The sequence below is a fragment of the Gossypium hirsutum genome, chromosome A06, assembly GCF_007990345.1.
Source record: "Gossypium hirsutum isolate 1008001.06 chromosome A06, Gossypium_hirsutum_v2.1, whole genome shotgun sequence".
Taxonomy (NCBI): domain Eukaryota; kingdom Viridiplantae; phylum Streptophyta; class Magnoliopsida; order Malvales; family Malvaceae; genus Gossypium; species Gossypium hirsutum.
The window spans coordinates 10805974-10820189 of NC_053429.1; the positions used below are offsets into that span (position 1 = coordinate 10805974).

A 14216-nucleotide genomic window follows, 5' to 3' on the forward strand; every position below is an offset into this window, starting at 1 on the left:
CAATTCCCTTCCTTAACTTCGCCTAAACCCAACAATGTTTCTCATACATGCGTTACATACATTTCATGGACGTAATATCATGGGATTATAGCTAATTCATGTTTACTATGCTATCTTGGAAGATACTCATAGACCCATGCAACCTTTCAACATACTTAGCAGTTCGGGGTTTGAGTACATAAACTCACCTGATACTCATTCATCTTGTTTGCTTAGTTCTTCTAGACGTCAAAGCTTCCATTCTCCCAAAAACTAAGCAAGACAACTAATTCATGGGTTAAAATTAATGTTTTTTCTTTAAAACCTAAAGTTTTTAGAAACATGCAGAACCCTCAAAATGGTTATAAAAACTCTAAACTTTGTTTCCAAAGTCTTACGTACACCGAAGGGCTCAGAACCTTAGTAGCTTGTTAGGTTCTCTACTTTTTTGACTTTAACCTCACGATCATCGCTTAATGTAGAGCTTTCTAATATATTTTCTTCCTCAAAGCAACTATAGAAGATGAATAAGAGAGGAAAATAAAAAAAATTGGAGAAAAAGTCTCATGTGAAGTCACTCTCTATCTATTTATAGCCCTTCCTGCGCAGTTTCCCACTGTATAACAACCATTCATCCATAATCATTTTTTAATTTAACCATTAAAGGTTTAAATTTTCAGGTTTCAAGGGAAACCGGATGTGACAAAATTGAGCTAAGAAAATTATTTAATATATGTTCTTATAGATTCTATTACAGTAAAATTGCTAGGATTTTAATGATATGAGAGGCGACAACCCTTGTGTATTTAACTAGGGTGTGTCACCTTTTTCTCCTAGTTAAATTAGGAAAATATTTTTTCTATCAAATAAATATCATTCATGTTCTACTAATTCAACTAAGAGTTTTCTATCTCTTCCTAAATTCACACATTGTGAATTTAGCAAGTAAAACCACAACACCAAGGTTTTACTATCAAGATGCACTCATACAATAAATTTCCTCATATGAGTAAATTAAGTGCTTAGTTCTCTCTATACATTAACCTATACAAATCTCTCAAATAAATAGATTATTTTAAAGCTTACTAACATAAAAAGATCTATCACAATCCCATTAAAATAGTAATAAGATAAGTTAAAGACAATATAATAACAAGTAATGTAAACATGGGCACCTCTTTTGTTTTAGGAATTCAGATACATCAAGACCAATCTCGGGGTATTCTTGGATTGTCACAAAAGAGCTATATCAATAAAGTACTCAGAAGATTTGGCATTCAATGTTGTAGACCAAGTGACACCCTTGCTGCTAAAGGAGACAAATTTAATCTTACTCAAAGCCCTAAAAGTACCCTTAAAATTTAGGAAATGCAAAATATTCCCTATGCATCAGCTGTTGGGAGTCTAATGTATGATCAAGTATGTACACGTTCGAATATTACATACATTGTTGGAATGTTAGGCAGACATTTAAGCAACCTTGGGATGGACGATTGGATAGTAACCAAGAGGATTATAAGATATCTTCAAATAACAAAAGATTACATGCTCACATATCAGAGGTCTAATAAGTTAAAGATCATCAGGTATACAGACTCCAATTTTGATGAAATATTGATGCAAAATTTTGTCATTAGGGTGCAACTTGTGACAATAATTGGTAGCTTTTATTCCAATAACAACAGGAGCACATCAAAGTCAAAGCACATAGACTTTAAGTTTCTGGTTGTTAAAGTAAAAGTTAAGAGTGATTAAGTCCCTATAAAGTATATTGGAACAAACTCCATGATTGCGAACCCACTTACTAAGGGACTACACCCAAGGTGTTATAAGAGCACACTGCTCATATGGGTGCAATGTCATTCCAGGATATCCAGTTTTAGTGGGAGTTTGTAATTTTAAATGCATTTCTGTTACATACACATTTTCGATTATTTCAACTTATTTTATTCTCTGTAGAAATAAAGTTTCTTTGGTTTATTCACACTCTAATTTTTGCAAGATTTGATCTTACCAAGGCTAAGGAAGACTAGTTGGAAATAGGCATGTTTGGATCATATTGCATTTAATTTCCATGTAGCACATCCATACTTGATCTATGTCATTTGGTTGTGTTAATGTACGTGGTCAGAGATGGATTTAGCTACGATATATCTAACGAAAGTCGCCTTGGTTCTATGTTAACGTAATTAATAGAGCAGATTATTCGGAATAACCTTTGGACATGATAGTAAAGTTTTGAGCTTATAAGGTTATATAATAACATGCCATTATAAAGTAATTAATATATATATGTGTGGTCCAAGTGGAAATTGCTAGAAAATATGGACATCACATATATAATAATAATTATATGTTATTGTTTACTATCATAAAAGATTAGCCTAAATTAAAAGTGATCTAATTTGGTTAAGGTTTATTGGACTTTAATTATTAAATAAAGTATGGGTCAAATATGTGTAGATAACTTCGTAATTAATTTCTAATTGATGATAAGCTGATTAGAAATTAGGGTTGGTGTGCAAAAATTATATATTAGGGTTATGGTCTCCAAATTACATATACGTAACTTTTCTAATATGCCATCTTTAGAAAAGAGAGTCACATTGTCTGAATTACTTGTATGCTAATTTGGAAGATCAAAATCACAAGACCGAAAATTTCAAGAAATCAATGGATTCAGGTACCCCTCCGTATTTAGTTTTGTTATTGACAATTTAATATGATAGATCCTGATTAATCAAGTTTTATATCAAATCTTGTTTTACAATTCTAACATTTTTATTATTTATTTTTTGTTATGTTTATGTTTTGCTTTAATTTATTTAAAGTCTTATGACGCAATTCAATTTTAAAAAGTATATATGTTTTTATGTTTATGATTTCATAATTCTTTGATTTTAAATTATTTAATCAATCAAATTAACTATAGAAAAAAATATATTGCTTAATTAATATTTATTACTTAATTATTTGTTTTGGTACCTGTTACATAATTATTTTTATTTTATGTTTAAAATTATGTTATTTAAAGGATTTGGTGTGTCATATTTTTGCATGATGATATTGCAATTATTCAATATTAAAATTATGTTGTTTAAAAGATTTGATTTGTTTATTCTATTTGTTGGGATATATTTGTATTTAGTTTAATTCGATGGTACGGTAATAAATTACGTAGGTTACTGTTCAAATGGGATAAATAGATTGAGTTGTTGATTTAGCATATCTTCATTTATCAATGTTCAATGTTGGTGAAGGCTGACAATAATGGTGGAAAATGATTTACTTGCGGAAAAGAGTAAAGAAGGTGAGCAACAATGATGAAATATACTTAAAATTTTGCTTTTCTATTAAAAAGAAGAAAAAGAGAGAGAAATGGAACCAAATCTTAATACACATAGGAGAAAAACAAGCTTAAAAAAAAAACACCCATATATTGCAATCCCTGAAGTTGTTTAGCACTTATTCTCAGCAGTAGAGGAGCCATTAACAATGGTGTCCATTTGTAGAGCAGCTGGTTTGGATTTCCTGGGCCTGAACCATACTGCTGAAACAATATATAGAGCAAAATTTATGACCCCCAAAACGGCTAAAAGTCCATAGAAGCAGTCAAGTCTCCCGTGGTTTATGTTATCAGCCAGCCATCCTTGTCCACCATTGCTGCCTCCCGTCACGCTTTTCACCACTGATACCAGCAGACTGCTGACGAAGAAACCCAGAGACAGTGTTGTGAGGAACAAACCAGTGCTCATGGTTTTCATTCCTTTGGGAGATTGAGTGATGAAGAAATCAAGCTGGCCTGTGTAAATGAAAGCCTCACCGGCACCCACTAGGAAGAACTGTGGGATCAATATGAACACTGTTACAGGCAGGGTTTCAGTCGTTGCACTTGCACCCGTGGCTCGAGCCACTTCCAGTCTTTTCACCTCGGCTATTGCGGCAGATGCCATTCCCATAGTTGATAGTGCTAAGCCTAAGGCAATTCTCTGCAGGCTGCTGAAACCTGTAGCACCAGAAAGAATTGAAATGGTAATTATATTGAAATAAATTATAGCATGATTTAGTATGTCATTTATTATTTTCCTAATACATACATACCTGGTTTTCCTTTCCATTTCTTCCATAATGGCATAATGAGACGGTCATAAACAGCCAGAGTGATCAATATAGCTGCCACAAAGAAGACAGTGAGGGAACCTGCAGGAATCTGGAAACCTCCAACTGATCTTTCCATGGTGGAGGCTTGCTCCACTGAAAAGGTCATCATTTGTGCGTAAGTGGTCCAAAATAAGATGGTTGTGGCCCATATTGGGAGAAGCGCCACCATCATTTTCACTTCCTCGACCCTTGTGACTGGGCAAAGTTTCCAAGGATTTGGAGCAGCAGCAGGCCCAACGTTTCTCTCAAGATCACCTTCCCCAACAATGGCGGCCTTGTCCAAGAACCTAGGATTTAGCATATATGAACGAAACAAGGGGAAAAAAACGTCAAAAGCAAAGAAATAAATGATTAAGTTATGTATACAGAAGACTGAGTAGATTGGAAAACCCACCGAAACCGATCTGTATGATGAATTCTTGAAGTTTCAGGAGTATCTTCGTATAATAGTTCGACATTGTAAGGTAGTTCCATCTTCCTCTTATTTATTGCAGCTACAATAACTTGGAAAATCTGAACTATTGGACTTCCCAAGCTTTTCTTGTATCTGTATCTTTTGGTCCCTGATAAAAATATCAAAACGGCTACAAACATGGAGACTGAGCAGATCCCATAAGCCCAGCTTCGACCAACTTCATCTTGTATGTAAACAAGCACTGTGACCGCCATCAAGGTTCCAGTACTGATGAAAAAGAAGAACCTGTTGAAAAAATAAGCCATTTGGGCTTTCTCCTTTTCATCTTTTTCATCGAACTGATCAGTTCCAAATCCTGAGACACTGGATTTCAGGCCACCTGTGCCTAGTGCAATGAGATATAGAGCGATGTATAAAATCCCCATCTGAAATCCATTGGCTTGTTTGCATGTATGGGATCCATGGCATGGTGGTGGGCGAAGCTGTGGCAGCTTTGTAGCCAATGCTAATGTGCCAGTCCCCTACATCACCATATACATCATAATCACAGTCAAAAACTGATCAATTAAAGATTGAAATGAAAATTTTCTTTTCTTTGTTGCTTTCTTTAACACTCACAAGTGTTTGTATGATGGAAAATATGGCAATTGTCTTGTATCTGCCGAGGAATGTATCAGCAAGAAAGCCACCAAGCAAACACAAGAGAAAAGATGTGCCCATGAAATCTGTGACTACGTTGGCTGAAGTTGAACTTGGCAAATGCAGTGTTCCTCCCAAGTATGTCACAAGGTTAACTGCAATCCCCATTGTTGACAACCTCTCACAGATCTCAATCCCTATGAAATGGTTTCAACAAATCAGCATTATTACATGTTTCACAAATTATTTTATTATCAGCTTTTTTTTTTCTAGTGGGGGAAGTCGATGATTGTAATTTGATGACTAAGAAGCAGAGATTTATTAAGTACTTCAATTACATTAAATAATCAAAAAGGTGAGTGAACCTTTTTCTTTCTTTCTTAAAGGGACGTTAATTGTCAGCAGAAAGTGAAACCTATATAATAATGCTATAAAAGTGGAGTTATTTAATAACATAAAGAATTATGGTGGAAAGTAAATGGTGAAATTCTGCTATTAGTCCTTGTGCTTTGCATAAGTTGTAGATTTAATATATGTACCATAATTTGATCAATTTTAGGCCTTACATTTTTCAAATTGATCAATTTTAGTCATTATATTTTTTCAATTTTTAAAATTTTAGTCTTGACCAAACAGTAATAATTAAATCTGTTTGATTTGCTATTAATACTATATTATGCGCAAAGTTATAGATTCAGTCCATGTTCATCAAGTGGATTATTTTCAATTTCTATATTTTTAGAATTTCAAAATTTCAATCTTATTATAGTAAGTGACCGTCATTAAATATATTAATTATTTTTCTTGTAAGTAACATATGAACATAACAAGTTAATAGGACATTACATGTAAAATAATATTATCGCATTGATTTTTAAAAATAACATAACTTAATTAATGAATTAGTATGAAGAAGTCTAAAATTTCAAAAATCTAAAAGTGAAGATTAAATTCACAAAACCCAACAAAAAGTAAATTTGGGTCGAAGACATTGCCCTCAGTCATTACTTTCCTGCATGATTGGGACTAGATATATAGAATATCTTCCTTATCCCATAATCCAAACAGAAAATGACATGAATTTTATCCTCATTGTAAGTATTTATGAATTGCAGCTCTGATGGGTCCCATCTGTGTAACTCAAATTTTGGTAAGTGTCTGATAGAGCCAGGTGTCTAATTTGTTTTCCCATGTTTTGAGGACTAGCATTAAGTTTTTCTCTTACTTGTCGAAGGCTTTCATGTATTAGTGCTGAATTTGCTAGTAAATTTTTGTGCTTAATTCTCCAGTTCAAAAATTTTAGACTTATTGTACCAAATATATATATATATAGACTTAAGAGCCCCAACACCTTTGCATGAACTAACCGCCTGTTGCTTTGATGGAATATCACCATCCCCTTTCACACATTCACCAGCAATATTTACTCTCAATTTATTTTTACTTTTTTCTTGAAATACTCATTTGTAACACTAATATTTAATGAATATCTAAATATAAGCTATAAACATACTTGTGTTGGACGTATTTATGTATCCAACACTAGTAACAGAGATTCTATATGATAATATGATGTCACATGGAATGCTGAATGCTTGTCCAGCAAAATAGTGGTAAGCCAAAATGTGTAAAGCTGTCTTAAGTTCATCTCAAACCAGCTCAAGTAATGATGGTGAAACAAAGTTCAATGGCGGATGGTGTAAATAAGGAGCAAACCTAGAATGAGTGCAGCTGGCATCCAACCACCAGTTTTGGATCTGTCAGCCGGGAAACCCTTGTAGTCCACCGCATCCGCCACCGTCCAACTCATTTTCCCTTCCTGATCAGCCCATCAACAAAATATTTTAGAAGCATTGAACCAAATGATCATGTTCACAAAACAAAGAAGGAAAATGGGTTGTCAGCCATTGTTCATATATAGTGTGCATGGAAACCAAAAACCCACCATGTTTCTGAATATTGTAGCTGTTAAAGAAAGGAAGGAGCACCACAATACTGAAAAAGAAAGACAGGAAAAGGAGAGTAAGGTTGTAATAAATGCCTTTGTCTTTCTATGGTTGCTTAAATTCGCAACTTGGAAGTCTTGGAAATTAGCTTCCCTTTTTATAGGCAAGAAGATTACAAGTGTAACAAACAATGTTGAAGTTAAAAAACTAAAAAGTGGCTCTCCACTAAGTAAATAAGACAGATTACGAGTCTTATTTTATAGATATATATTATTATATTTCTATGTTAAGGGATTAGGTTTATCGCATTTTTTTTGTGTGGTGGAAGGTTCTGGCACTGATTAAAAACATAGCTTTTTCTTTTTGTTATTAGCAGATATTTTTTGAGAAAATATAAGGAAAATTGTAAAAAGGTGATGGTGATTGAAGAGGGTTAAAGAGGAAAAATGGAATCTGCAACATGCAAAATCACACCTTCAATCATCTCACCTATTCTATGTGGTAGTGAACGTTTTGAACAACAGCACCCTGGCCTACGCTTTTTTAGTGCCTTTGATGCCCCACATCCCCATACCACACATCCAATTTAATGTATTGTATTTTACTAAAGGCAAGCTTAAATTTCTACGTATATACCATAGCTGATTTAGGAAACTATTGAGTTGAAAACATTAATATTATTACAACCGATCCAAAAAAAGAGAAAGCAAAGGTTTTCCTGAAAAAGAGCCAAAAGAGAGTGGGGTTAAAGGATTTAACACTGAAATGAATTGCGATATGTGACCTTTTTTTGACATGAAAAGAATGTTGCAAAGGTGCATAAAGGATTATATCTATCATACACCGCAAAGTGGTAGTTCTTTATGCTTTTCAACTGTCAATTTTGGTGAAAGTAAAGGGTATTGCCGACTTTCTTTATTGTGAGAAGATCAGGAATGTTTCAATCATGAAAAGTTACAGTTGTGAGGTCTATATGTTAGACCCTAAAACGGATTAGAACTCTAGAGAGGCACTGGTAAGCCACAGTTCTGAGGTTTATATCTTTATCAAAAATTAACAAATGTTACGTATAATGGTAATGATAAAATATATTATATTGCTATGAAATAAACTCAAATTCAAACCTTAAAAATGATCTCAAACTTGAAAAAGATACAAAGATATCATGATTATGTTAGACCCTAGAAATTTCCTTACCAAAGCCCTAGCATATTAACCAAAGAAAAGTCCTTTCTCATCACCTGATATATCATACATATATATAGCAGAAACTTGTATAGCAGCAATCAAACAAAGAGTCTCCTGAAATCACACGCAATTGTCTGGATATTTTCAATCCAACAGCAGTCTACCTTTTTATCGTACTTTAAAAGAGAACATGAGGAACATGAGTACTCCAATCATTTGAACAACATTACGGGTAACAACAAGTGTGTCAAAGTTGATAATGTTGAATTGTTCTTCTCTTATGGATTATTTAGCTCTTATGTTAATGGCCGCAAATATAACCTTTATTTGTTGTTTTTTTTTCCCGTAGAATAAAACTTTTATTAATAACAAAATAAGCAGTCAATTGCCATGTTTGTTAACAAAACCTAACATGGGAAAAACCCACAAATACAATCAGAACCATATTCCCACAATCAACACCCAAAACAAGTTTAGAGAGATCACCAATAGAAATCCAACAAGCTTTATTTGTAATAGGAAACTAGATTTACAGAGTCCATATATTTCGGATGTGTTCTTTCCTTTTATATGAGATACCAATCAAGTTGATTCTGACGATTAAGGATGTGATCCAAGGATACTTTTAGGCAACACAATTCATATTATCAATAGGATGACTTCGTCATCATATGGAATTGCATCGAAGACATTATTTAAGGGATCTTCATCCTCATTAGAAATGAGAATTTGAGAGTGCACATTAATGTTCAATTAGGAACTTCTAGCCGTGCAATTCAAGAGCTTGATTCACTCTTTTGAGAGTTAATCGGAACCTTCCGTAGGAAAAGTTTTGAGTTCTTGAAAGAGTTCACTAGAAGTGTACATAACTCTCATATTTAGAGTTATATTAGTATAGTTTTCATAATATTTAATTTGGAGGTAATGTTATCACTTAGTTTTGTTACATTTTATTGTTTTTTAGCTTAATTATGTTTTGTTTATTTTTATTAATTTTAGAGTTAGTTCGGATTTACTTGTCATTTTCCTCTTTAAATTGTAGGTTTCGAATAAAAAATGGAAGGCTTGCAGCATGGACTTTAGTGTGATGGAGCGTAATCTTCAATTGAGAATTTCCAAATAGCAACTAGTCCACTCCACCACAATTCTGCATCCGGTGAATGGAACGAATAAAACTCTAAAAATAAGGGGTGACCTGATTTAAGAGGAAAATAGATAATAATAAAAGAAAAAGAAGACTGAAATAACCAACTTGGAGGCTAAGAAACAATTCTCTCACACCAAGAGAAATTTCAAGCATGCAAATACGAGAAGAAAAATAGATCTGGAGTATTCGACATCAGTTTGATAATTATTTTTGTCTCTAGATTATTTCTTTTTACTTTTTCTCAATGCAAGTTTGTTCTAAAATTCTTCTTGTTATGTTTTCTCAAATCAACATGAACTAAACTCTATTTTCTTGGAATGATAATGGGTCCTATTTTTAGTTAATTTATTTATTTTTCTCTTTAACTGTTTCGATCTTTGTTAATTATTTATTCATTCTTGTGCTTATTTAATTTACTTGTCTGGTCACCAAGTTATATTAATTTGATAATCTAAATTTGTCTTGGAAGAGAAAATTAATATTTAGAACTCAATTAAATGGATTAGGATTAAGTTTAGTTGCGTCGACGAATGAGTTAATTTTCGATTAGGATAGGAATATACTTGATGCCCTGATCAACCAAATAGATTTGTTCTTAGGCACTTCACCCAACTTTCCTAGCATAAGAATATAGCTAGTGGGAAAGAGGGATTCACTTAGCTAGATACTGGAAGAGTCTAATTAATGTCATTGAATCCTAGGTTAGTAACTACATAGCTCGAACGATTAAATGAGAGATAATCGATTAACTGAATTAGATGAAGTTAAAGTTCCAATATCTTTAAAAATTGATTGAGAAGCTTAGTAACTTTCATCGTTTTACTTTATTAAAATCTCTTTAGTTCTTTTAGTTTAATTTTAGTAGTAATTAGAATTTCTTTATCCGGATTAGATAAAATTTGATATTTGATATTTCGCAGCTTAGAATTTGGTCCTCATGGGAATGATATCTTTTTATCACTTTATTACTTGATTTGACATGTGCATTTGCATAACAAATTTCCATACATCATGCAACACTAAGGCTTCAATAATCCTCGTATTAATTGAGTTGTAATTAATAGTTGTAATGTTGACTTGTTAGTAGATTCAATCTCTAGGCAAGACTTCATAGATGTAAGCATGTTCACTAAACTGCTTTTGGTATTTACTTGTTCTCACTAATACTTGTTCTAGTAATCCTAGCAACATCTAGTGTAACACTTCAAATAACTAGAAGTTACTTTATTAGAGTCTACCACCAAACATACATTGTGTGATCATGTGTTTAGTTGATAGCCATGGAGTCCATGAAAAAAGAAAGTTCAATTTCTCGACCACTATTGTTAGATTGTTCTAACTATGCCTATTAGAAAGGTCATATTAAAGTTTTAATAAAAGCCCTTGATGAAAGGGACTGGAGATATGTTTTCACATAGTGGACACGACCTGTAGCAACCAGTGAAGATGACACTAGATCTGTGAAGTTTGAAGAAACTTGGACCTTTAAGAAAAAAAATTGCAAACTAAAATTCTATATTAAATATTATTTTCGGTAGCATGGATACTCACCCGTTCAAACAAATCCTCAAATATGTTGCAGCACAAGATGCACGAGACATTCTCAAAACTCGGCATGAAGTAGCCATATCTATCAAAATGTCAAAACTATAAATACTCACATCCAGGTTTGAAATTTGTAGACTAATCAATTCTTGAATTTTATGCAAAACTTTGTGACATTTCTAATGAAGCCTTTTCTCTCGGTGAACAATTTTCTTAGGTGAAACGAGTTCGAAAAGTGTTACAATCTCTTCTTGAAAAATTTGCCATCAAAATTATAGTTATACAATGGGCCAAAGACATGAACACTATGAGGTTGTATGAACTTATTGGTTCATTATGAACTTTTGATATGAGTTTAGAAAAAAGCAAAAGACAGAAAGTGAAAGTCGAAAATAGTGTTGCCTTCATTGTTAAAAACACAAATGCAACTAATACAACAACATATACCTCAATAATGTCTGTACCCAATCTTAAGTTCTAGTCTGGTTACTAGTGTAACAGCCCGTTTTCAGTGAAATCGGAACAATGATTTCGGGACCACAAATCCGAGTCTGGAAGAAAAATAATTTTAAACTTATTTCATGGCCTGCATTATGATTGAAATATTGTATGAAAATTTCGTAGAGAAATTTTATCGGTTACATGTCTAATTTGATGAAAAGTACCAAATTGCATAAAGTGCGAAAGTTGAATTCTAATAGCTAAAACGATCAAATAGCTATGAAATTCAAAATTTGAGGTCCTTATATGACAAATAGACCATTTAGAGGAGTTAGTAGATAAGTATGCTTAGTCATCCATGGAAAATTAAATAAAGAAAAGGACTAAATTGAAAAGAGAAAAGATAAAATATGATAAATAATAAAACAATTGAAAATATCATCATATTATCATCTTTCCCAAATAAAAATGCATGGAAACCCTAGTTATGGAGGGAAAGATCAAGCAAGCTATTTTGGCTTAATTAGGTATGAACTCTTGTCTCGTTTTTAGTAATTTTCATATTTCCAATATCGTAATAGCTTAATCTAGCTATCTCGGGGATTAATTTTCAAAGTTATCAAAGTACTAGGGTTTTTCCGAGGATGAGTATGCATGAATTATGAAATTTTATGGTAGAAAATGAAAGGTTATTGATAGATAAACAACTTTTTTAAAGTGAATTTTGATGAAATTTTGATTTTGGAACTAAATAGAAAAGATGTAAAATTCATGAAAAAATTCTAAATTTATGAAATATATGTGTTGCTAATGTTATATGTAAAAATTTACTAGGCTTGGAATAAGGATTAAATTGCATGAATTTTATTTTCCAAGCCTAGGGACGAAATCATAATTAATTAAAAGTATGGGGTAAAATGGTAATTTTTCCTAAGATGTGAATTGAATTGAATTGGGTATGACTTGTATTAAATTAATGATAAATTCATTCATATAGATCCGGATAGACCAAATACAGAGTTAGATTGAGAAAAAGAAAAAGTATCGGATTAGTAGATTTTATGTACGCGAACATTTGTCGAGGTAAGTTCGTGTAACTGAATTGTATGTTAATATTTTTAAATTGAATGTTGTGTATGTGAATTGTGTAAATTTCCATGTATAAAAATTAATCACATATCCGACAATGTTCAACAAGTATAAAGTCCCGATTGTACAAATGAAAATTTGATGGATACAGGGTTCCCCAATTAGTTGTGGTCCTGCATGTGTTGCGGACACACCATAGCTCGAAAGAGCTCCCGTTATTAGCTCTTATGATCTTCCTGTTATATGGTTTGTGAGCTTCCCATTAATAGCTTTTCTGAGCATCCCGATTTGGTTGTGATCCTACATGTGTTGTGGACACACCGCAGCTCTTATGAGTGTCTCGATATATGGCTCTTCGCGAGTTTCCCGATTAAAGGCCCTTTGTAAGCTTCCCATTAATGGCTCTTTGGAGCTTCCCGATATTAGCTCGCTTAAACTTTCCTGATATTGGCTCGTATAAGCTTCCCGATTATGGCTCTCACAAGCTTCCCGTTACATGGTTCACATGAGCTTCCCATTATATGGCTCGAAAGAGCTTCCTGTTTATGTGCTCGTATGAGCATTCCTGAATATGAATTGACAGATTACAGATTTATACACTTCTTTTCTACTACCCAAGTATCCATCAATATTTTAAATGGTTCAACGGGCAAAGTTCTTATATGAGATAACATGAATTCAAAATAAAATATTATGAGTAAATTTTTGAAATACATGGATATAGTTTATACATGATATATGGATACATGATGTGGAAAATATGTGTATATGGAAATTTGATTATTATTGAGCTCATACATGTTTCTTACTGTTTATATGTAATACATGTCTAACAAGATTGATGAGGATATGTGTTAGGGCTTTTGTCCAATTTGGATTGAATATGCCTTGAATGTTTACCTTAATTGTGATGAATTGGCAAGTTTAATTCCATGTTATACGAACTTACTAAGTATTAAATGCTTACTCTATTTTATTTTCCTTGTTTTATAGTAATCCGAAAGCTCGTTGGGTTGGAAGCTTAGCGAAGATATTTCACACTATCCATCAGCCTATTTCGGTACAAATATAAAACTAATTTTGGTTATAATGTCATGCATAGGTTAATTGGCCAATGTTGGCAAGTAAACGTTTTGTTGAGATTAGCCATTTGAATGGCTAGTATTTGGTAAATTTTGATATATATATATATGTATATGTATGTGGTATCATAAATTGGGTGTGTGTGTGTGTGGATAAATGAATGAAAGTGAAATGGAGATTGAATATGCATATAAGTATTAGGTAGACATGAAAATAAATTGTCACTTGAGGTGCCTAAAGGCACATTGGTTGAATGTGGTAATATGTCATGTTGAAGGCATGATTTTCGCATGTTTTGAGTGATTTGATATGGTTTGTAAATGTGAAATTTATTGTGATAGGTTGATGCCAAGATTGGGTGAGAAATTTGGCTTAGAAATGGCCTTTTTTCATCCACACGGGCGTGTGTCTCAACCGTGTGTGACACACGGCTTAGCACATGGGTGTGTGTTTTGGCCATGTGTCCCCTACATCTTAAAATATTTCATAACAGAATGCTCAAAATTGATCACATAGCCTGGCACACGGGCATGTGGCTTGGCCATGTGACCCCCGCACCTATTTAATGCAATTTATTATGTTC

The 14216-nt window shown here is 33.0% G+C and overlaps 1 protein-coding gene across 1 annotated transcript; it reads right to left on the reverse strand.

Moving 5' to 3' along the window:
- Positions 1-3308: 3308 nt before the first annotated feature.
- On the reverse strand, positions 3309-7375 carry LOC107962624 (protein NRT1/ PTR FAMILY 6.2). Its single transcript, XM_016899079.2, has 6 exons — positions 7140-7375; positions 6911-7013; positions 5174-5391; positions 4535-5076; positions 4081-4427; positions 3309-3985 (listed from the first exon to the last, which is right to left on the reverse strand). Exons 1-6 carry the CDS (start codon positions 7140-7142, stop codon positions 3438-3440), a joined length of 1761 nt encoding a protein of 586 aa, XP_016754568.2. The 5' UTR covers positions 7143-7375; the 3' UTR covers positions 3309-3437.
- Between the last annotated feature and the right edge of the window lie 6841 nt (positions 7376-14216).

What these genes read in the sequence shown, in the direction of transcription:
- LOC107962624 (XM_016899079.2), bottom strand. An exon ending in GCCAGCTGCACTCATTCTAG is followed by an intron (nt 5,392 to 6,910) that starts GTTTGCTCCTTA and finishes ACCATTTCATAG; the next exon opens with GGATTGAGATCTGTGAGAGG. An exon ending in TTTCCATCATACAAACACTT is followed by an intron (nt 5,077 to 5,173) that starts GTGAGTGTTAAA and finishes ATGGTGATGTAG; the next exon opens with GGGACTGGCACATTAGCATT.